General features: G+C 52.4%; 11 protein-coding genes across 11 annotated transcripts; 9 read left to right on the top strand and 2 right to left on the bottom strand.

Moving 5' to 3' along the window:
- Nucleotides 1-618: 618 nt before the first annotated feature.
- DSM5745_00997 (uncharacterized protein) lies at nucleotides 619-999 on the bottom strand (the record flags this gene model as incomplete). Its single annotated transcript, XM_026743013.1, has 1 exon — nucleotides 619-999. The coding sequence occupies one exon, from the start codon at nucleotides 997-999 to the stop codon at nucleotides 619-621; it is 381 nt and encodes a 126-aa protein (XP_026608858.1).
- Nucleotides 1,000-3,065: 2,066 nt separating this feature from the next.
- Nucleotides 3,066-3,595, top strand: DSM5745_00996 (uncharacterized protein; the record flags this gene model as incomplete). The annotated part of the gene is made up of 3 exons (XM_026743012.1): nucleotides 3,066-3,184; nucleotides 3,268-3,430; nucleotides 3,506-3,595. The coding sequence occupies 3 exons, from the start codon at nucleotides 3,066-3,068 to the stop codon at nucleotides 3,593-3,595; spliced, it is 372 nt and encodes a 123-aa protein (XP_026608857.1).
- Nucleotides 3,596-4,531: 936 nt separating this feature from the next.
- Nucleotides 4,532-5,058, top strand: DSM5745_00995 (uncharacterized protein; the record flags this gene model as incomplete). Its single annotated transcript, XM_026743011.1, has 3 exons — nucleotides 4,532-4,657; nucleotides 4,722-4,831; nucleotides 4,902-5,058. The coding sequence occupies 3 exons, from the start codon at nucleotides 4,532-4,534 to the stop codon at nucleotides 5,056-5,058; spliced, it is 393 nt and encodes a 130-aa protein (XP_026608856.1).
- Nucleotides 5,059-6,184: 1,126 nt separating this feature from the next.
- DSM5745_00994 (uncharacterized protein) lies at nucleotides 6,185-6,502 on the top strand (the record flags this gene model as incomplete). Its single annotated transcript, XM_026743010.1, has 1 exon — nucleotides 6,185-6,502. One exon carries the CDS (start codon nucleotides 6,185-6,187, stop codon nucleotides 6,500-6,502), a length of 318 nt encoding a protein of 105 aa, XP_026608855.1.
- Nucleotides 6,503-6,851: 349 nt separating this feature from the next.
- DSM5745_00993 (uncharacterized protein) lies at nucleotides 6,852-7,160 on the top strand (the record flags this gene model as incomplete). Its single annotated transcript, XM_026743009.1, has 1 exon — nucleotides 6,852-7,160. The coding sequence occupies one exon, from the start codon at nucleotides 6,852-6,854 to the stop codon at nucleotides 7,158-7,160; it is 309 nt and encodes a 102-aa protein (XP_026608854.1).
- Nucleotides 7,161-7,751: 591 nt separating this feature from the next.
- On the top strand, nucleotides 7,752-8,063 carry DSM5745_00992 (uncharacterized protein; the record flags this gene model as incomplete). The annotated part of the gene is made up of 1 exon (XM_026743008.1): nucleotides 7,752-8,063. The coding sequence occupies one exon, from the start codon at nucleotides 7,752-7,754 to the stop codon at nucleotides 8,061-8,063; it is 312 nt and encodes a 103-aa protein (XP_026608853.1).
- A 376-nt stretch (nucleotides 8,064-8,439) lies between these two features.
- DSM5745_00991 (uncharacterized protein) lies at nucleotides 8,440-8,787 on the top strand (the record flags this gene model as incomplete). Its single annotated transcript, XM_026743007.1, has 1 exon — nucleotides 8,440-8,787. The coding sequence occupies one exon, from the start codon at nucleotides 8,440-8,442 to the stop codon at nucleotides 8,785-8,787; it is 348 nt and encodes a 115-aa protein (XP_026608852.1).
- Nucleotides 8,788-9,016: 229 nt separating this feature from the next.
- Nucleotides 9,017-16,021, bottom strand: DSM5745_00990 (uncharacterized protein; the record flags this gene model as incomplete). The annotated part of the gene is made up of 2 exons (XM_026743006.1): nucleotides 9,017-14,151; nucleotides 14,200-16,021. The coding sequence occupies 2 exons, from the start codon at nucleotides 16,019-16,021 to the stop codon at nucleotides 9,017-9,019; spliced, it is 6,957 nt and encodes a 2,318-aa protein (XP_026608851.1).
- An 850-nt stretch (nucleotides 16,022-16,871) lies between these two features.
- On the top strand, nucleotides 16,872-17,874 carry DSM5745_00989 (uncharacterized protein; the record flags this gene model as incomplete). The annotated part of the gene is made up of 2 exons (XM_026743005.1): nucleotides 16,872-17,196; nucleotides 17,537-17,874. The coding sequence occupies 2 exons, from the start codon at nucleotides 16,872-16,874 to the stop codon at nucleotides 17,872-17,874; spliced, it is 663 nt and encodes a 220-aa protein (XP_026608850.1).
- A 1,209-nt stretch (nucleotides 17,875-19,083) lies between these two features.
- On the top strand, nucleotides 19,084-19,571 carry DSM5745_00988 (uncharacterized protein; the record flags this gene model as incomplete). Its single annotated transcript, XM_026743004.1, has 3 exons — nucleotides 19,084-19,371; nucleotides 19,432-19,503; nucleotides 19,566-19,571. The coding sequence occupies 3 exons, from the start codon at nucleotides 19,084-19,086 to the stop codon at nucleotides 19,569-19,571; spliced, it is 366 nt and encodes a 121-aa protein (XP_026608849.1).
- A 1,461-nt stretch (nucleotides 19,572-21,032) lies between these two features.
- DSM5745_00987 (uncharacterized protein) lies at nucleotides 21,033-21,380 on the top strand (the record flags this gene model as incomplete). The annotated part of the gene is made up of 1 exon (XM_026743003.1): nucleotides 21,033-21,380. One exon carries the CDS (start codon nucleotides 21,033-21,035, stop codon nucleotides 21,378-21,380), a length of 348 nt encoding a protein of 115 aa, XP_026608848.1.

Genomic DNA, 21,380 nt, shown 5'->3' with positions numbered 1-21,380 from the left:
CATGGATTTCTGTGTGCACATGTTATTAGGATCCTGGTATCAACTTTCCTTTTCTTGTTGTCCTGGTTCGCTGCTTGGGCGGGCACACCCTCATGATCTCTTCATATTGCCATCTGGGAGAGAGATCATTTGTATATAGCAGGCAATACCAGCCATTTCTCAATACAAACAAAACCCATTTCCTCAATTGAACTTACCCTAATAAGACTGTATTTAATTGAGAAGGTCATTAATTAGTTGGTAAACGACACATCCGCCATTGATATTATCTTGACAAGGAAGACTTCCATCTAACTGTCAGTGGACCTGGGCTGTTATCTGCCCCGATTTCCTCTGCTCCCGCTCAATGACGACTTTCTCATTACCAAGGGATTCCTTATGCATCGTCAGGATTTGCTAATCGATTGACGCCAATGCTTATGTATCAAATACAGTCCCTAGAGAACCACTGAGCAAACCGATCGGTGTAGTCGTTCTGGGCCGGTCATCAGAAGCGTAACCTGAAAATTATATCTTCTGCTCATAATTTCTGCTTAAGTTTAACAAAGTGAAAGAAAATATAGCCATATACCTCTCCATGTAATATACAATCCCGATCATCCATATATAAGACCACATTCAATCCTCCTTCCACTCCCGGATATCCGCACTCCCCTTCCGAAAAACATTCGACAGTCTATTCGCGAACGCCGGCGCATTCCCGTCAGAGCCGGCCCCAGCATTCCCATCAGATTTGGCACTGGCACTAGCATCGGAATCCACACTGCTGCGGCTCGCATGACCGCCCTCTGACGTCTGCCGAGGGGCAGTCTGTCTGGCTTCCCCGGTCATCGTAAACAGCGGCCGATCAACTGTGATCGAACCCCCCTCGCTGTCTTGCCTGGTGCCCTGGCGACTGCTGCCACCGTGTTGGAGGGTAGCCAGCTGGTCGATTATGGAGCGGTGGTCTTCGGAGATGCTGTTTTGGGGCGTGCGGGGGGTGAAGTCGGGTCTGTACATTGTGGTTCTGGTTCTGTATTGATGGTCCTGAGTGTATAGTGACACAGTGATTGGATGATTATCTGCGGCGATGCAAGGCGAGGTCGGAAGGCGGGCGCTGACTTTTATATGGATGCTAGTACCTAGATACCCATGTCCAGGTCTATCCTACGTTGAGGCGACAAGGGAGGAGATCCACCGCGCATTCTAGGCCGTTGTCCAGGGGAGTCTAGACCTGTCTCCTCGTATGAATTCATGGTAATGTGCAGCACTGTGGACATAGGCCCTATTCAACGTGAGAGCCATTGGCGAGCCGAACCACATGAACCCTCAGGACATGGTACGGAGCCGCCTGACATCATTCTTTGCTACTTTCCATCCACACGTATCGCCTTCGAAGACGAAATAAGGGCACGGAGCTTCCAGTCTTTCCTGGGGATAACGGAACCCGTCAATCGCTTACTGCAGCAGCGGTATGATCAAAGTAACATTATACCTTCCATCAAATACGTCCTATCTTCTCCGTCCATCTCTCCTTGCAGTACAGCTCAAGTTCAAGATGTCAGACTTCCCCGCGAACACAGCATACATGCAGCGCCATGCAACTCCGCACTCCAATCCGTGGCTGCACATTTATCCCTGGACGAGCCGAAATCCAAATGCAACGCACGACACAACCGCTGATTCTGACGATGCTGAATACGATCTTGAATCCCAGTCTGGTCTGGGAAATTCTGCATTCGATCAGGACGAGGTTGAGGCGGAACTGGACTTTGATGATGTGAATACGGGCGAGGCGGACGAGGTTGAGACTACGTCGAGTAAGGTGTAATGAGATTAGACAAGTGAGGACTTCTTGTATCGATAGGTGCGTTTGATTTGATGATGAGCTGTTTGTGCAGTAAGGAGATAACATATGTCGATTGAGGTGCCAGCGCTCTCGGGGCATAGGTGACCTGATAAAGAAACTCCTTTTCTGTGTAGTATTGGACTCGCAAGGCCGGCCTATGAATGCAAGATTTTGGCAATACTTTGCGGTTCGAATATTCCTCGAATAACAAAAGGGGGTCCATATTCGGACTCCACATACGGTTATCCACGTTACCTACCATAAGCTTTGACATCAGAATTACCTAGCCCAGGTGTCAGCGCAGTGCACTCGTGGACGTCTATATAGTCGATAACGACTGATGTTTGTCTCGTATAGAGCGTTTCCTTCTGTTTAGAGTCCTGCAATATCCCAAACCTGGTCCCGTCATAAGCGCAACGCTCTTGAAGCCAATACCTCACAACCTTGGAATGGACAACCCCAACCCAACAAACTACACGCCCGGCACACACGAATTCGAGAATTTCACTTTCAAACCCTCGTTGCTTGACCTGCAGCCAGCCCACTACTCCGGCAACATCCAGGGGAGCGACGCGCGGGCCAGCAGCGTGCAGGACCTTAGTGGTCAACCTGAATCGCCCCTGGGCAGAAATTTCGCTGCAAGCGCGGCGGAGGAGACCGATGATTTTGGGGATGATTATGATCCGGAGAAGGTGGAGATTGGTGNAGGGGGGAGTGGGCTGAGAGGGATTGAGTCATGCGATAGTGGTTTCGATGCAGTTGAAGCTTTGAAGTCTATTTGCAGGGTTTGGGAAGAACGATGGCTGAAGACTGTCCCCTTCGTTCTTTGACTGAGGTCGTTTCCTGGCATAGAAAGTACGAATTTCACGTTTTCCAATGTCTAATAAACCACTGGCATTTGTTCTTGCGGTAGAAGCTGAAACCGGGACTCCGCTGTGGTGATGGTCAAAAGGCTTTTGGTTGACATGACCTGAGCCATGGTACGGGGAGAGTCACGCAACTATCAAATAAGGGTATCCTCTGATATTTGACCGAGTATCGATTTGTCATAGGATAGCCTCCAGAAAGCAGGCCAGATCATTCCGGTCCTGCCTAGCCATCTTTCCTCCATTGCCGTCCATCAGGCTTGAGCGCACTTCTCCCCAACTCTTTCATCCATACCTTACTGGCTCGCACATTCTGCCAAGTGTCCCAGTGGCATCTCTCCACACACTCTATAATTAAATCAAGGCAAATTATGGCCCCCAGACCCATCACAGCCGAAGAGCTAGAGCGCCACATGCTCGAGCAGCCCAACTGTCCTAACCACGTCCGGGGCCCACAACCCAACACTTCGACCCAATACGAAGATCCTCGGTATACAGCGCCTATGAGATGCCCACAACCTTGCATTTAGCTGCTAATGAATAAGCTATACACAGACTTAACACGTGTCTTAGCTGGGCGGGGACCTATATTCCAACTGGAGCTGGAGCTGTAACCCAGCAGGAGAGGGGTCCGGGTCGCGCTGAGAACTTCCACGTCCCAGGTGTAAGTGACGAGGCGGTTGAGGACGCGTATCGATCCTGCTACGGGAGTAGAAGGCTTGCCTCGGTGGAGCAGGTGGGTTGCGTGAAAGATAAGTTGTGGTGGGGGAAAGTCACGCGCGGGCCAGTGGTCTTATATACAAGGAAACAGCAACAGCCTGGGCCTGATACGTTGCCGATTGAGGTCCTTGGGTATATTGCTAGACTCCCTGGGAATGGGGTCACTTGGGTGCCGTGGTAGTAGGGGCGATTCATTGTCTAGTTGCCATCAAGTGACCTACATATGCTGGGTAGCCAGTAGGTCATTACAGTCTGATCTTCGCAATGTGCATGAGTTGAGGAAGCTATTCGTCGCCGCCACCATGGGAGTCGTACCCTCCAATAATGCTCTTTCATTCACTAAATAGTGGCAGGCTCTCTTAATGAATACAATGTGGTCCTGGAGAATGGAAGCCCAGAAGAGTTGGTGTGGTCTGAATGAAGACCTAGAAAAGCCAAGTAGAGAATCAAATCTTACTGTTTGTCTCCACAGGGAGTTTCAGAAGCTTGGATCAGACCGCTCTATAGTATTATTAGTTACGTTTTATCCAGGGAACCTGTTTCTCTCCCTCCCTCCTTGGTCCTCCCCCGAGATTATTATCAAGGGTTTCCTCATGTGTCAAAGCATAAACTACTCTTGCCGACAGCCAAAAGTGTGAGACATTGCTCTGGCCCGGGTTGAATGATTGACTTTCTGTTGAAAAGAAACCTAAGAGAATGACCTCATGTGCAACCTTAAGAACTGAAATGCCGCCACTCCTTGCGAGCCTGAGATTAATTTCTTGATAGTTCCGAGTTTATTTGCCACAACCTTGGAATGTACGTCTTATTTACGCCATATTGCTTTCTTTTGCAATGCTCGTCGCAGATACATTCTATACTGGACTGAGTGGCCCCGTGCTGGGTAACGCATTGCGCCAGAGTGATGTGTGCAGCATCTGTTCGTACTCGACATATACGTAGATGTATGCAATATGACGACTTGAAGCCCAGTCGTCTCCCCCTGGTGGATGTACAGTGACATCACCGGTGACTGAAGCGACCTCGGGATAGATATATAGCCACGAGAAGAAAGTCAAACTCTCTATAACAGATTCACACCACTCCCAGCCTTTACTCATAACACTTGATTAAAACAATGACCAACGGGCAAGTTTATCTCGGAGAACTTACCAGCCCAGCTTATATCGGACACCTTGACGACCACACCACGGCGGAGACCATCGACGCCCTGCTAGCCCAGCATGGCCTGCATCCCAGCACGGTTGGTCACACATCATTAATCCATCCATGTCTCTTCGCGAACTCAACTGATCAAGATACTCTAGACGATCATGACGGACCCCGATACCGGCGACAGCCGACTCTGGGGGTTCATCCAGTTTCCCTGGCACACTTCCGAAGCCGAGAAGTGCATCAACCTGTTTGATCACACAGAGTACGTGCATGGGTCCTTCTCCATTTTACTTATCCTTAGAGAAATATAACTGACGATGATCATCAAATAGGATTGATGGGAGCGAGGTCAATCTTCACATGGTGAGGGGACCTAATCCAGCTGGTGGTGCCCACAGTTCGGGGTATGGGTCCGCTACGGGTCAAGGATATGGAGGATCTGGAAGATATGAAGATTTGTATCCGCATTCTGGAGGATATTTTTACTAGAGGATCCAGGGATGTCGGGTCTCCTTTGTATGTACACATGTCTGCTGTCCTGTTGAAATCAGATTGCAATATATTGCGGAAAGTTGACGGGGGGCTCGTCGAGAGGGTCTCCGGCGTAGTAGTAAGGTTTTGGACATCTGGGCCGACTCAACTTTATCTATATTTCAAGATGACTTCATTACCCAGTTTACCCAGAGTATATCCATGGATTGAGGGAATATCTCCTACCAACTAGAGAAGAGTATCACCGTAACTAAATAGAATAACCTATGACCGAAGTAGGACCAGACCACAACACGTGGAGATGATAAATCAAGGCAGAGAGAGCCGAAGTTTTGAGCTTCGCCAACGAAACAAGCGTGGACTCCTCATCGGCCTGCTTCAAGGCCAGGTCTGACCTGCGTTAAGTAGCATTTACTCTGGCAGCCCATAGCTGCGAGGGATCCTTGATGTCTGCTTCGAGATGATTGTCCACTAACTGTAACGCGAAATCTCTTGCTAGTATACTACCATAAGAGCACCTGCCCGTCAACTTTCGCTCTGAAATGCCATATGTGAATTCTAATAAAATCCAACAAACGCATTGAATCGCCAGATTTTTCATACGTGCAAGATGCATATCACGATATCAATGCCGTCGACGACAAGAACAATATGCACAGGTTAGACCATGGCGGAGCGGAGGACTTGAATGCGGACGAGGGCGCAAATTCCAAGGGACAGGCGAGAAAAGAAGGAGCCGAGATTGAGGGAAGATAACTACAATGGCACATTGTGGTACACTTTCCGGATGATGCTTGCGGAACAGGGTGGTTGTAGGTATCAAATGTATGGCAGGGTGGAGTAGGCAGTGTCGAGTAGACCTGTGCCATCTGATTCATTGTATTATACATAAGGTCTTCTGGATTAGTATGGCCTTGAAGTTGAACAGGCAGTACTGGAGGCGTCTATTCCAGACTGACATCACGGTGAAATCAAGCCCCATCACCAGAATAAAATATGTAAAAGCTCAACGGCAGGTCATTCCATCAAAGATCATATCTAAATTACGAAACTTCCCTTAACGAATTTCCTTCATCGGCTGTCATTTCCCAATCAGCGATCCCACTGCCCAAGCCCTAGCAAGATGTCCGCCAGACCATACAAAACCACCGAAGACTACAAAGCCTACTATTTCCCCGACAGTTCTGCCGATGATCGAGGCGTGATAGGCGATGCCGATGCGGATGCCGATTTCGACGAGATGCAATCCCAGCATCTATATTTTGTGGATGACACCGGCGATCTGAACGACTCAAATCGTGCTGGGAATCCAGCTGCTGCGGAGACGGGTGGGAGGAACCCTCGGGAGTTGGACGTGCTTGAGCCTGGAAGATATACGGTTAATGGCGTGGATGATGAAGGGCATCTATTTAGTTCGGGGCGGGATGATGATGTATGTTGAAACCTGGCCGCGACATGTATTGCAATTGCGATGTGCTAGATGCAATAGATACGGGGTATATGATATGACCCCGCCGGCTCTTTCAATTGAAACCAGGGATTCTGTGCGGGATCTAGAATCTGGCACGGTTTTTGATTCGATCGTAGGGCTGACATCAGGCTGAGCTCATCGCCCCCCCAGGGTACGAGACCCAGAGCTTCCCCAGAATCTCCCCTCATCATTCCATCCGTATACACATTCTCATACCTAGTCACCATCCAGACAAAACCTCAACAGGCAAATCATCCTTCTCTTCCGTGCCAAATCCATCCTTCCCCCCGTGTCCTGAAAGAAAGCAAAACCCATCCAAATGTCTAGCAAACCCCAATACACCACAGACACAACCCCCGCCGAGCGCTACGCGCACTACCGCCCAGACCAGGGCCAATGGGAACCACCTAAAGATACCGGCAAAGCCCGATCGCAGAAACCACAGACTCAGCAGAAGAACCACCTCAGTTCAGACGCCGAAGCCGACGACGAACTACACGAGACGCTGGACTTTGACCCTATCGCGTCCCGGCATACTGGACTCGGCGCTAAGGCGAGGCCGGGTGATGAGATGGAGGGGTATACCATTACCGGGGTGGAGGATGAGGGGGAGCAGTTGAATTCGTGAGCCGGGATGTTGAGGTATATTGTTAGGGCATGTTTGGGCAGTGTGTTTGAGACATCTGGATATCTTTTACATGTATAACGCCGTGAATCTGTGCATATAATATAGCCCATCCGCACGATCTGGATATTGCATCGACAAATCATAGATCGACTGCCAGATGAATCACTCGATATCCATGATAACATATCTAAGAGCATGGCAATAGTGGGGGTTGATAACCTGTCTGTCCATTGTCCATAGCATCCACTGGTTTCATTATGGTACTGCCAAAGCACGTCAACGGACGTCATTGAACTAACAGATGATGATGTACACTGACATAACCACTTGACATCAGTACAAGTCACCCACCGCCACGTTGACCCAAGACATACCTAGGTACCTTGATGCGGCCCCTGATACAAGGGCACCACAGACGGGGCCTAGAAGATCCCACGCAGAACCACGAACTCCGAATTCTGCCTTCATATCCTATAGTGAAATTCCATCCCTTACGCCAGACATATTCCCTGCAGGCGGGCAGCTTCTATTATCCATCCCTCCTCTACTAACGCAATATACGCAATTCCTCGACAACCCCTACTTATCAGCATGAACATAACCCCGGCCGAGAAACAAGCCCTTCACGCCGGTTGGAAGCCGCACGACAACGTGATCAGCGGCTCAAACAGCAGCCGCAGCCTGCGACCCGAAGCAGAAGCTGATTTCGACGAACCACCGACGTCTTCGTTCGAGATGGAAAACGCGGAGCTACAGCCCAATGGACGGGGAATGCACGCTATGGAAGTTGAAGATGAGGGGGCCGGACTTCCTGGGCCGGAGCAGTATGCGATGAGAGGGGCTGTCGAGCCGGGAGATGATATTGGGGGTAGCGGCGGCGAGAGGGACTCAGATGATTTGTGATTGAGGGCCGGTGCCGTTGCTCTGCAGAATATCATGCGTGTATATTAGTCTTGTAGGTCGACTGGCCGTTCCTCAGGTATATAGGTAGTAATACATGATTGGTGTGGTTAATCCTCCCTAGTGCACTTGAGCTCCAAAAGGCTGTTCACAGAGCTGTTGTTGTGCTTCTAGAAACATGATTGAATCGGATATGATCATGATCCCATGGTTTCAACGGTGTTTGACATCAGGGCTAAATCAGTCGCCACTGGATCCATTTGGTCAGGGTACGGGGTACACCCCCAACGTTTCCTCTAGTGATTGATGCCTTTCAGACCAAACTTATATGTCCAAGGTCTGTTAATCCGCAATCTCCTCTTTCTACCTTCCCACCCCAATGCCCCCGTCCGCACTGCAACCATCCAAAACTTTGATATTCAACCAAAGCCACCGCAATCGCCCTCCATACAAGATGTCCACCGAAGGCCGCGAGTGGCGCGAGTGGCTCCTCTCGCGAAATCAAGAAATGATGGACCCCAACAGCCTCGAGAACCAGATTGCGGCTGAGCGCATGCAGAGCTGGGAGCAGGCCCACGGCATGTCGCGTCGACTTGATGCGCAGGGAATTGAAGAAGAGGGAACTGAAGAAGCTGAGACCGGGACTGGGCGTGTCGGTGTTGCAGGCAATGAGGATTTGGATGAAGAGGATCAAGGCGCCAGTGGGGATTTCAGTGATACCTTGTAGGCAGGATTTGTTGCTGTCCACTCGTACAGCTTGAATGCCCAGCAGAGTTGGAATTATGTTTCGTATTTGGGTAGGATTGTGGTCTGATTAAAGTACAAACTGTACATATGCAATATCTAATATCTATCAATGTAAATCAACGCCGAACCAATATATCAACACAAAACAGATCTAAAGTATAGGCAATAACACCCGCATACATCGAACACCCCATCCATGCAACAACACCTCACTTCCCAAACCATCTACTGCGACGAGTCTCCTTCTCCTTCTCCTTCTCCCTCGATCCAGATCCAGATCCAGATCCAGGGTCTCGAGAATCCCTCGAACGGGGAACCTCCACTATCATCCCGTTTCTCAACTCATACTTGATCTCCTCCTGTGCAGGTGCCTGCCTGCCAGGGTCCACGTGGTCGGACCTAGACCGGGAGGAATGGACTGCAGATGACGCCCGTCTGTCAGCGCCTCGATGCTCATGTTCTCGTTCTCGATGTACTCTGTCATTCCCATGCCCACTGGAGTCAGACCGGCTCGCCGGGTGGCCGCTCTTGTGACCATCGCCATGGCCACGTTCGACTGGGCCTCGCTGGTTTGCATCGCGTTCCGCAGCACGGCCTTTGTCTGCGCCCGACAGCGACATCGCTCTTGGGCGAGATTGCTGTTTGTGTTCACTCCGTGTTCTGGCGGGTGTATCTCGTTCCGAAGCACGGCGTTGTTCAGCGCTTGATTCCGGCTGTACTGTGGAACGCCGCTCGAATTTGTCTCTGGTCTTCTCGTAGTCCCCAGCCAGAGAGCGATGTCTCTCCACATGGGATTCGTGTCCAGTCCGTGTTCTCGCGGGTGTATCCCGTTCTGAAGGACGGCGCGGCTCAGCGCTTGATTCTGGCCTTGCGTTAGCACGCTGCTCGTATTTGTCTCTGGTACTTTGGTAGTCTGTGTTTGTAGGACGGTGTCTCTCCGCGGTTGACTGCTGCGTTTCTTTAGGATGGGGCTCTTGGCCACTCCGGCCTCTCGCAGATGTATCCCGTTCCAAAGCACGGCGGTGCTCGGCCCCTGATTCTGGCTTTACTTTAGCACTAGCACGCTGCTCGTTTTTGTCTCTGGTCTTCTCGTTCTCCGATGCTATAGAACGGTGTCTATCCGTGCCTGTAGGTGTCTGCTGCGTTTCTCTAGGACGGGACTCACGCTCGCTTCGTGATGGCGCGCTCGCGGGTTTATCCCGCTCTGAAGCGCGGCGCTGCTCGGCACTTGACTCCTGCCTTACATTAGCACGCTCGTCTTTGTCTCGGGTCTTCGAGCTGTCCGCAGCTATGGGATGGTGTCTATCCGCGCCTGCATGCTGCGTTTCTCTAGGGCGAGACTCATGCTCTGTTCGCGTGGGTTTATCCCGCTCTGACACACGTCGTTGTCCACCTGCAGTGCTTGACTCCGGCCTTACTGTGTGACATGGTACCTGTTCGCTCCGGGTTCGCTCTTTGCCAGCCCGTTCTGTTGCACGTTGACTAGCTTCAGCAGTGGATTGTCTGCGAGAGGGCTGGGCGCGGGAGCGGGAGTCTTGATGCTGTTGCTGTCGCGCGCGTACGTCCAGCTGTTGGCGTTGGCTGGGTTGGACGGTTCGAGGCGAGAGCTGCTCTTCGATTTCGTTGTATAGTGTTTGCAGTACCCTGTCCTGCTCTGCTTGGCGGTGGTGCTCTTCGGCTTTACGTGAAGGTGGAGGTATGTGTAGTTGTGCGGCACGAGTACGTTTCGTGGGCCCGGGCTGTTCTCCAGCTTCCTTGGGGCGTGATTCCCTGCGTCTATCATCTTTAGTTGAGGATGCCATGTCTCTCGGGTTGTCGCTGGTGTGCCCTGCATGTTCCCGTTTCGAATCAGTCTGGCTTTCAGATCTCCGTCCGTGTTCCTTGCTACCATACTCAGGTGGTGCGTCTTTAGCACGGTTGCTCTGGGTCTGCTCTTCCTTGTAATGGGACCCCCTGCGTGTATCATCTTTGGCTGGAAGCGGTGCGTCTCTGGTTCTGGTACCACCCTCAGTGGTCCGGTCATGTTTTACGCGGTCGTCTTTCGGCTGGTCTCCGCTGTGCCGGTCTTGTCCGTATCGATCGTTTGTAGGCCGGGCATCCCCAGACTTCTCCTCTTCGTACCGGGGTTTTCTCCCTTGATTCACCTTCGGTGGCGAGGAGCTAGTCGGGCTATCAACAGCCTGGTCGTCACTGTAGCGGGATTCTCTGCGTCGACCATCATTAGCCCGTGCATCTGGAGGTCGGTCACCTTTGCGGCGCTCCTCTGGTGCCTGTGCGGGCCTGACATCCCTGTGCCGGCCGTCGCGATAGTTGTCATCGCTCGATCGTTCAGGGGGCTGAACGGACCTGCGGTCAACCACAGAGGTCGGTGCCGCTGCAGTCCCCTTATGATTGGCAGTACGACCGGCATCCACATTGTGATGATCGCGAGATCGTTCGCTTGGCTTGCGTTGCGGTCCTGAGTTCGACACTGATGCTCCATCCTCAGCTGTACGACTAGCCTCTTTGCTGCGGTTATCGCGAGATCGGTCAGTTGGCGGAACCGACCTGCGGTCCATCACAGAGGTTGAACGACTGGCATCCCTGTGCCGGTCATCGCGAGATCGCTCAGTGAGATGGACTGAACTCCTGCGATCCGGTACTGAAGTAGGAGGCGGTGCGGGTGCGTTCGGTTCGTCATCAAAGCCAGTTACCGTCGAAGCTCGCGGCCTTGAAATGGAAGGCGAGGTGCTGTTACGCTCAGATTCGCGCGGAGCAGGCTGTACCTGCTTGTCCTGGGGTGCGGAGATAGCTGCAGCTGCAGTTCCTTTGTTGGCACCTTCAGTAGGATAACTAGTTATTGTCGAAGCCCTTAACCTTGACTGCGATGAGGAACTGCTGGGGCGTTCAGACCCTCGCGAATCAGGCCGGACCTGCTTGCGCTCAGGCATAGGAGCACCGCTGAATAGTTTCACTTTGTCCTCTATAGTCTGGCTCGTCTCCCTGGGTATAGCGTTTGACCGCGAAGAAGCGACGCTTTCCCTGTGCCGAGATTCTCTTTTCTCGGGTTCTGCTTGCTTGCGCTCTGGGGCTGGAGGTTTAGCTATCTCATCAGTTGCGCGGCCACCCTCTCGAGTTGGTGGTCGGCACGAGACGGGAGTTTCCGTGCGCTCGGGTTTCAGAACAGGGGATTGGACTGGTTTGCGTTCTGGAACAGACGTCGCCGGCGAAACAAACCCTCTGTTTTCTGTAGCCTTTGCATGGCCGGCGTCCGGGAGGGTGGGCGATACGAACGTGGGATACCGGGAAGTCCGCTTTGGATCTTGCCGATCAAAATCTGGCTGTACATTTCTGTGTTCTTCAATGGAGGTCGGAATGGCTGCTCCAGGCTTCCCCTTCTCTTTGGCAGGACGGTCATGGCCAGCCTTGATAGGGTGTGAGCTCGTTGATCGGAAAATTTCACTGCGCTCGGACTTCGAAGCCTCAGGCCTTGAGGAAACCACAGGGACGGACGCTTTGTTCTCTGGGACCCCAGTGCTCGTCTCCGCCTCTTGGATCACTGGGCGAGACAAGGAGCGGCTAATGCGTTTCGACTGCCGTCCTTCGGGTTGGACGTGCTTTCCCTCAGGGCCAGATGTAGCTGGGGTAATGGGTGCTTTATCCGTCGCCATACCAACCGCTTCGATGTGCCTGATCCCTGGTTGCGGTGAGGAGCGGCTTTTAGCCTCGGATTCCACCACGGGAGATGACATCTTTTTCTCTCCAGAGACAGGGGAAGAGATAGACCGTTTACCCTCTTCGCCTGGAGCACGGCCAGCCTCCCTAGCTTTCGAAGGCGACGAAGCAGGCTGTGACAAATCAAACCCGGAATTCCGCGAGCCAGCCTGCAACTCCTTGCGTTTAACCGACGGCGTGGGAGAAGCGGGACTCTTGCCTGTAGCACTCCAAGGCGACATCGGGGATTCCGGAACCGGGGCTTCAGTCTGGCGGCCGGCGGGGGTATAGTGGTGGGTTTGCTGGAAGGGCTCAGGCGGTTTGAAGGTCGGGCTTGCGAATGTGGAGCGCAGCTCTTGGAAGGATTTCTTGTGGCCTGGAGATGCGGATGTGGGAGAGGCCGTAGCGGGGACTGGCTTTAGCGCTGGTGAGCGGAAGGGGCTGGATGGTTCAGGACCTGGCTTTCGAGCTGGGGCTGTAGTTTGCTTCAGTACCGGGGAGATGGGAGATTGTTCAGCGTTTCGTTCTGGTGCAGGAGTTGAGGATGGGGCGAGTTGGGCTGTGGATGGTGCAGGTGCACTTGGTGCAGTTGGTGCAGTTGCAGATACTACCACGGGCTTTGCAGGTGTTGGTGCCGATATGTGCTCTGGATTTGGCGTTGGCTTTGCTGCAGGGGAAGCGGACGCTGGTGCTGGGGGTGGTTTGTTGGCCGGAGCTGGGCTTTGGGTTGAATCTGGAGGTTGCGCCGGGGTTGTCGTGTCAATAGGGGGTAGCTCCGGCTTCTGCGTTGCAGCCGAAGGTGCAGCCGGCTTTGGTCCAGGTGGATGGGGACTTTGTTCCACCGTTCGTTGCGAAGCTGCACCTAGGTCCGTTTCGGGCTTTGATACCGCAGCAGCAGCAGGAGCAGGCATGGCCATTGCGGCAGTAACCTGTTCTTGCCCTGGCTTTGATGCCGAGTCCGTATCATGCCCAGGAGCTGATCCCGGGCTAGGAGCAGAAGTAGGCTTTGTTGTCGATGTCGAAACTGCGGCCGGTGACTTTAATGTTGCGGCAGAAGCTGGTTCAGATGCTGATGGCGGGGTGAGACCAGACGTTACTAGAATAGCATTATCTAAACTAGTAGCGAGAGCTAGCTTTAGCGTTGCAATGGACAATGCAGTTGCCTGCGGTTGTTCTGCCGGTGACTTTGGCTCTGGAGCTGCTGCTATAGCTGATGTAGGAGCAGGAAAAGAAGGAGAAGTTAGCGTGGGGGAAATCGGCGTTGAAGGAGGTGCAGTTAGACCAGGAGTTAGTACAGCTGGCTCCGGCTTCGCCTTGGAAGCAGTTGTTATTGTTGAAGCAGCGGTTGGAACTGCATCTGATACTGCTGCTGGGGGCTTTATAGCCTCCGGCCTCCACGTAGGGGCTGGTTCAGGTGTTAGGAATTCAGCGAATGGAGAACAAGATTGACCTGGATTTGGGAGAGATGCGTTTGATTTAGACGCCGGTGCCTGCACCGGCGTTGTCGTTTGTGCAGATGCTTGTTCCTGTCCTGATGTCGGAGGGGGGTTGGTCAAACTAGAGGGCTTGCTCCTGTCCGGACTCGATAGGTCCGGACTCGATAGGTCCGGACTCGATTCCTTCGTTCGCGGACGAGTCTTCCAGTTAGTCACTATTAGCCATAAGCGTCTTGCTTGATAATGATTGATGCGTTACTCACCTGGGATAGCCGGCAAGCCCGTAAAACTCGGGAATTCGGCGGCATACTGGGCGACGTCCGCGGCTGTCACTTCGGCCAGGAAGTACGCTGCCAATTTGACGATCTTGCCGGATAGCAGGATGGCTAATAAGATGGCCAGTCCTTTGGTGCCGCGCTCTTTGCCTATGGCGCTGTTGATGAGCGTGTAGACTAGCCCGGCGTCGTAGAGAAGTCCGAGAGGTACGGAGTAGCTGGTTAAATAGAGGCATGTTGTGTACAGGTTTGCAGGGGACCACCACGGGACAGGGGTTGGACTTGTTCCGGCTCCAGGTTGATCTGGGGAGTTGAACGGGTTCGCGAACAGTGAGGAAAAGGTGAAATCAGCCGGGAGCCAGGCCTTAACGTCGATACTGAGTATCCATTCCAGGACCTTTGATGGAACTGCAATGACAGCATTGAATTTGTTTACCACTGCATCGCTACAGCCCTTATACAAGTTACAGATGTATTTGGAGCAACGGTCCCAGATCTTCCCGACCCCCGACAGGTCCGTGGCCTTGTTCCATGTATTGCTGGCACTATTGACGATACTCGTTGTTTCTGGAATCGGACATGTGCCGAAGGGACGCGTTGTTTCAATCGTTGCTTCCTTGGTGTACTGGAAGCTGAGCTTATACCCATGGTTGACGATCCAGCGCGTGATGAAGTCCTCCTCGGTGTTAAACGGCCGGAGCATCATACGGACGAAGCTATTCTTCTTGTATGCTTCCTGGAACTTCAGGTCTGTGTTGATTGAGGATTGAAATGCAGAGGTTTGACTGGCGATACCGCTCACAAAAAGGCCGCCGGAGAGTGTAGTTGCAGCCCGGATGTCGAAGTTGTGACGCTCCAGATATAGGGCGCCAAAGAAGTTCCACATGCTTCTCAACGCGGAGTCAGTCTCCTTGCGGCAGACATCCTTCCGTACACCCACGAGGCCAATATCCTGATCTTCGAAGGGTGCCAGAAGGGATGGCAGGAATTTAGCGGAGGGCCAGGAAACATGCTCATCGAGAAGAACTGTGATCTTTGTGCCGACGGATCTCAGCACGTTGGCCATTTCAGCCCGCCTTTTAGCCGGCTCGACGGCCTTGACCGACACATTCGTCTTTGTGAAGCGCGGCTGCACAAACTTAAGTGCCCGGTTCGTGGCTTGAGCGGCCTCCTGCCCGACAGGGACGACGATGAGAGCGCCAGGCTCATTGGTTAGACAAGAAGTCAGGCAGGCCTTGAAATCTGCATCTTCCGCGTCCGTGCAGGTGGTCGCCAGAACGACGGTACAGTCTGACGGGTTAAGGGTCGGCTTTTGCGGGATAGGCGTTGGCTCATAGAGCGCCCAGAATGCTATGAGGTTAATGAGGAGTCGAAGGTACCGGACGGAGAAGAAGACGAGGAAAATGATCCCCATCCGATCATCAACAAACCTCTTTGGTTTCCGCTGCACAAAGGGCAGGGAGTAGTACAGGTACTCGAGCAAGGGCGTTGCGTGCTTCGTGAGCAGCGGGCCGAGCATCGACATGAACGACGCAAAAACCTTGGTTACGCCGGGGATGATGTCGCCCCAGCTTCGTATCGTCGGCCATTCGATCCATCTCAGCCAGTTGGTTGTCCAGGAGGTAATTCCGGTGGCGATGCCGCGCGCGGTCCGTATTTGTTGGTCATATGTAGCTTTGGCTGGGTGATAGTATGGCGTTACGTAAGGTTCTAGTGTGTTAGAGACAGGGTTCATGAACCAGGAGAGGTATGGAGAGGTGAGGGCGAATGGGAGGAGGATCGCCACGAACAGATTGGAGACGTCGAACATGGCTGCGGTGGTTGGTTTTTGCTAGTGGTGGTGAATTATCGTCGGGTCAAAATGTTTTCAATGCCTCGCGCGCGCCGGGTGGTCAGTATCTATTTATAAAGAAGATAGCCTCTCATTGTTACGCCCTCGCCTGGACTCCATTATGGCGCTCATTGTTGCCAGCTGTAACGAAAGACAAAGCCCTAACGCCAGCCCCGGGCCGCCCTGCGTCGCAACCAAATGCAGGCCGCCAAAGATTAAAGGACTGTCTTTGTTCCTTTTCTGGACCCGGAAGACTCGAAACACGAGTCAAACGGATAAACAAGCTATATTTGCATATTGTCGATTCTGATAAGATATCCCATATCAGAGTTGGAGGTATACCAGCACGACCTTCAGGTACGGTATGGTACCTCGCCCGTGATCCCGTTCCATCTGCACAAGAATATGTGACTTACAAAGTCCTCAAAAACGCAAAGCTGTCTCCTGCTAGCCGTCCAAGGAATAAAGAAAGAGAAACGTGCCCTTAAACCACCCCGCACTCAGCCTTTGTATGCGGCTCCTTGTCATTAGGTACGTATAACCAGACTTTGTGCACGGGACTAGGGATAATTGTTGCGATAAGTCATCCATGCCAGTCTATCAACCACAGAACCCAAGGGAAACAAACGTCCCGAGGCATTAGGCATGGTAATAATGATCATTGGATGATCCACCAAGCAGCCAATTGTGACATCAGCCCGATGTCAATCCAAGTGCCACACGGACCACGCTGAACCATTGAAAATGAATACATATTCAATATCCATCAAAGAATATCCTTAATCCGGCTTCTCAAGAATTGATCGATTTCTTAGAATTCAACCTCCTCATGTCATACATTCACCAAACGCAGTCCTCCAACAAGGACACCGAGTACATGTCCGCGAAAGGACACTCAGGCATTGGCTCGGATAGTGCGCATCACAGCCTAGCCTCAGAGCGTATGCAAGCTCTACAGAACCCAATCTCTGCGACTCAAGCCACAGATTCTAGCATGCGTGGTCCTGGAGATGGTGGTGGAACTGGCAATCGAGCACCTCCCAATTCAGCGCAGAGCCAGGATACGCTTGGGTCGTTTATAGTTGAGAGTCCTGAAAGTAACGAGGCCGATTTGGAGTACAATCCCTCGGCAGACCATGTCTTGGATTCGGAGAGTAAGGGGCGGGGCGGGTTGGGGCTCGGGGACTCGGGTGGTCTGCATTACCATGATATTTAGAAGAAGACTACCTACAAATGTATATAAATATGGCTTGACCAGTAACTACATGATTAGAAATGCGGAAATACGTCACATAAAGTGCGTCGCGTGTGTATCAAATCGAGCGTTGAACGATCGCTGGGTCATTTACGTCCTTCTGACATCAATCAAGCCCGAGGGAATTGCCTCTACTCCAGACAATTATAAAACTGCGATGACCTGGCCCTGATCAGGCAAGTTAAAAACCGGCCTGGCACGGCTTCATTCATCTTAACCCATACTCAGCAAAACCTCAGCCATCTCCACCTCCACCTCCAGAATGCGCCAGTTCACCTTCGCACCCGGCTACCAACGCCTCGACGTCGCCGACCCCGAGCAAGCAGAGGAAGACGACAGCCTACCCATGCAAGACAGAGTATCCTCCGATCATGGAAACCCACAGGCATCCGCCTCGTCTACCGACGCTGCTGCTGGTGTGAGCGGCGCTAGCCGTTACGACACTTACGCAGCGGACCTCGAAGGACCGTATATGGATGAGACGGAGAACGTACCTAGAGGTCCTGGAACAGGGGCGAAGTATGGGGTGAAGAAAGGGGAGTATGACTTCTCCAGTGAGGAGTTTGATGATCTCTAGGCTGGTAGACAACGAGAATATAAAGTGGATTTATGCCTATTAATGAAAGTCGCATAGAGTGACGTGAAGTCACTGCGGTGTCAACGTCCTATAGATATAACCGCCCCATCTTCCGGGGCATCCGGGGCTGTCAAGGTCTTGGCGATGGGGAAACCTTGGAAGAAGAACCCACTGCTTTCTCTTGGAAGGGGCCAAAATGTCTTGACCAACACCTTGGGTTGCTTTCTGCCATGCTTTAATCCGGCTAGACCGAACGATCTCCCACGCACATGTCCTCTGGGGTATGTGCAGGGAATCCAATGACAACATACTTTGAGGATTCTCAATTACTAAGCTGAAACAGTTCTGATGACGATGGAGACGTGTGGAAGCACTATCACTTCAGATTCTTGACACTGTCGCCGAACCGGTGTTGGACTCCTGGCCCGCCTGGACGTTTGTTCCTCTCATGGACCAACGACAAAGCGACTGTTAACAGCATTGCAGGTGGCTGGCCATGTGGCCCAAGTCGGTGCTCTACTAAAGATAGGTACATCGCCTAGGTTCAAGAAGAAATCGGAGTCGCCGAAAGGGATCTTGACAAACCCTTCTGCAAGTATACCTATGGATGTGTACACATTGATGCAACTACACATACAACTTCGTACGCGCTACCTAACGCTCGGATGCTCCAGCAGCCGAGGGGTTTGGCTTCGCTTGTCTTGTCTTCGGTGAAGACACCGAAGAGGTCCCAGGGTCTACATGACTCGCCCCCACTGTGCCTCATTGGCAAAACCCACCTGGGGCGGTCCGGGGAGGAATGCACATTCAGTCGTGAATGGCCAAGCTGCGCCTGAAGCAACCCTAATATAGTCGCGAGTCATGGGCAGATCTAGCTCCAAGGCACAACCCTATAGCGAGGCCCTACGGCCAAGATGCCCAGCCCCTGCAGAGCCGTGGGGGCCAAAGCAGTCCATCCTTCTACTATCACAGAAATCAGGGTTTCAACACTATCAACATAAAGCCCATGACGCATGCCATGGCACGGCAATATCAATCATCTCCAAGGGGTCCAAGTTCTCCTGTTGCCTGCAAGCTGTGACGCCATCCCAAGGTCCTACGACGACAGTTATAAATACGGGTACAGAACTCGCCCTGAGACACCCAACCAACCCTCCAATTGTCATCCTCTTCCACACAACAGTCCAGCAACCATTACAAACGATCACAATGAAGCTCTCCATCCTCACCGCCGCAACCCTCGCCCTCCCGGCCCTCGCCCAACTGCGCCCACCCATCCAATTCCCAGGACTGGGCGAATGCCCCGACGAGTGCATCTCCATCCGCATCCCCACCTCCGGCGCCCTGATGGCCTGCTGCGGTACCGCGGAGGGCTGCGTCGACTGCGGGCCCGACTGCACCGCCAGCTGCGCGAGCGGTCGGTACGGAGCGTGCGTGTCTCTAGGCGATACAGAGACAACCTGCAGCACGGGGTGCGAGGAAATGTGCCAGAGCGAGGTAAGTCCATCTGTATTATTGTTTTGGTTTGTATTGTGTGTGGAACGGGACTAAGGCTAGCTTGTTTACACGCAGGACTACACGCTCTGCAATGTTGGCGGACACCCGCTGGAGCCGACGCCTGAGGGTTGTGTAAGTTGGCCTGATACTGCGAGAAGCCAGAAGAACGTGTGCCTTGCTAACAGTGTGCACAGCCTTAGACGGAACTGGGCAATGAGGCTGAGTGGCCAAACAGCTGCATCTATTCATTGGAGTGGGCCCTGCGGGGAGTAGGTGCTGGGCCGTGAGCTTGAGCCGATTTAAATCTTGATAAAAGGGCCGGGGCGTGGTCTGGCTCTGATTCGGGGATCCGCGGGTACCAACGCTGACCGACATACTTGAGCTTGAGGTTCGATATCACAGAGTTTCATGCAGCCTCCAGCAGAGTTGGTACTTTGTGAAAGTCTTCGAGCGCTTTGCGTTGCTCTAGATCTGTGTGTCAATCACATTCATTTCTGTCATATCACTTGTCCAGCTTCTGGTGCGGACTGACCCTGTAGACCGCATGCCTTGCATCTAAGAGAGAAACAATAAGACAGAGGCCAGAAGCCGTACGCCACCAACTATGGAAGGTACATGATATGACATGACATATTCCCATAAAAGCAAGCTTTCTATGAAGCAGGAGTCACACATCGTGCCCATGGTAGAGCTCTTGACATCAAGGTTCAATCAACCACCGCCACCACACATAACAGTATATAATCCCATACGCAGTCTAGTTCCACTCCGTCTACCCTCCATATATCTCCCGAACTCTGAAATCAACTATCATTCTGAACCAACTTCGTCATCTCAATGCAACCATCCCAAAACACCCCCAGCAACCCTAATCCCAACCCCAGCTATCAGCGCCTCGACATGACCGATCCTGCGCAGGCAGACCTGGACCCAGGAAGCCTGGAAGACAGAATCACCTCTGAGCAAGACGAAAACCGCCGCTGGCGACGAATCGGACGATTGACATGGGTCGCTTTGAGAGAAGTCTGAACGCTGGGGGCAACCAGATGTGGGCGGTTAATGTTGGGAATAGACCTGGGCGACCCGACAATAGCGCATCTGGACAATTTGCGGTGACGTTTGACCCCATGCCCTCGCCTTATAGGGAAAATATGCATATTTTATCAATCCGCGAAGATTCACTGCCCGACCAATGGGAGCTTCATCATGGGTTACGGTGATTGCAATGGGTCTCTAGTCTGGCTTCAAGAGTACCCTACCATTCCCACTTGTAGCTTGTTATCCTGATATGAGAACTCGCTTGCAAGCTGCCTATATAGCGTACTCACAATCGTGTCCTATACACAGCTAAGTGATATAAGAACGGTAGTCAACTTCGACCTGATGCTGATCATCACACTCGCCTTCATCCAGAACATAGAGTTTCCACTTGAAATGGTCCTATGTAATGCACGGATGGATGGCGATCTTGACATCAGCATGGCCTCACATGGACGTGGACCACCTACCTGTGGTCCGTCACCCGTCACCCCTCATGCCTTAACTTTAGCTATATTACAACCTACCTACCCGCGTCCTTCAGAAACATCGTGGTTAAAACAACGCATACATCAAGACGCACTCAGACCTCCAAACAAACCCACCCCATCAGCTTAAAAACCATGCCCTCAACCCGCCCACCCTACCAAGCCCTCGACGTAACCAACGCCAACGAAACAGACATGGATCCCGGACGCCTGGAAGACAGAATCACCTCTGAGCCTGAGCACGACACGTCCCAGACACGCAGCGCAGCGGACTTCATGCATGGCGCCATGCTAGGAAACCCAAATACCTTCCCTGAGGTCGGCAGCGGGCAGTCCCAGCCTAGGGGTACGAATCGGTCGGATCATGATGCCTTCGCTGCCGTCGAGGGTTACCTGCAATTGAAACGGCCAACGAATGAGGCAAGGGAAGGATTGAACTACCAGGATTACATGAACTGGCGTCTCAATCATAATAATTTCTAG

The sequence above is a fragment of the Aspergillus mulundensis genome (genome assembly GCF_003369625.1).
Source record: "Aspergillus mulundensis strain DSM 5745 chromosome Unknown scaffold_0, whole genome shotgun sequence".
Lineage (NCBI taxonomy): Eukaryota > Fungi > Ascomycota > Eurotiomycetes > Eurotiales > Aspergillaceae > Aspergillus > Aspergillus mulundensis.
The sequence above is the reverse complement of the archived record's forward strand: the minus strand, read 5'-3'. Positions and strand labels throughout refer to the sequence as shown.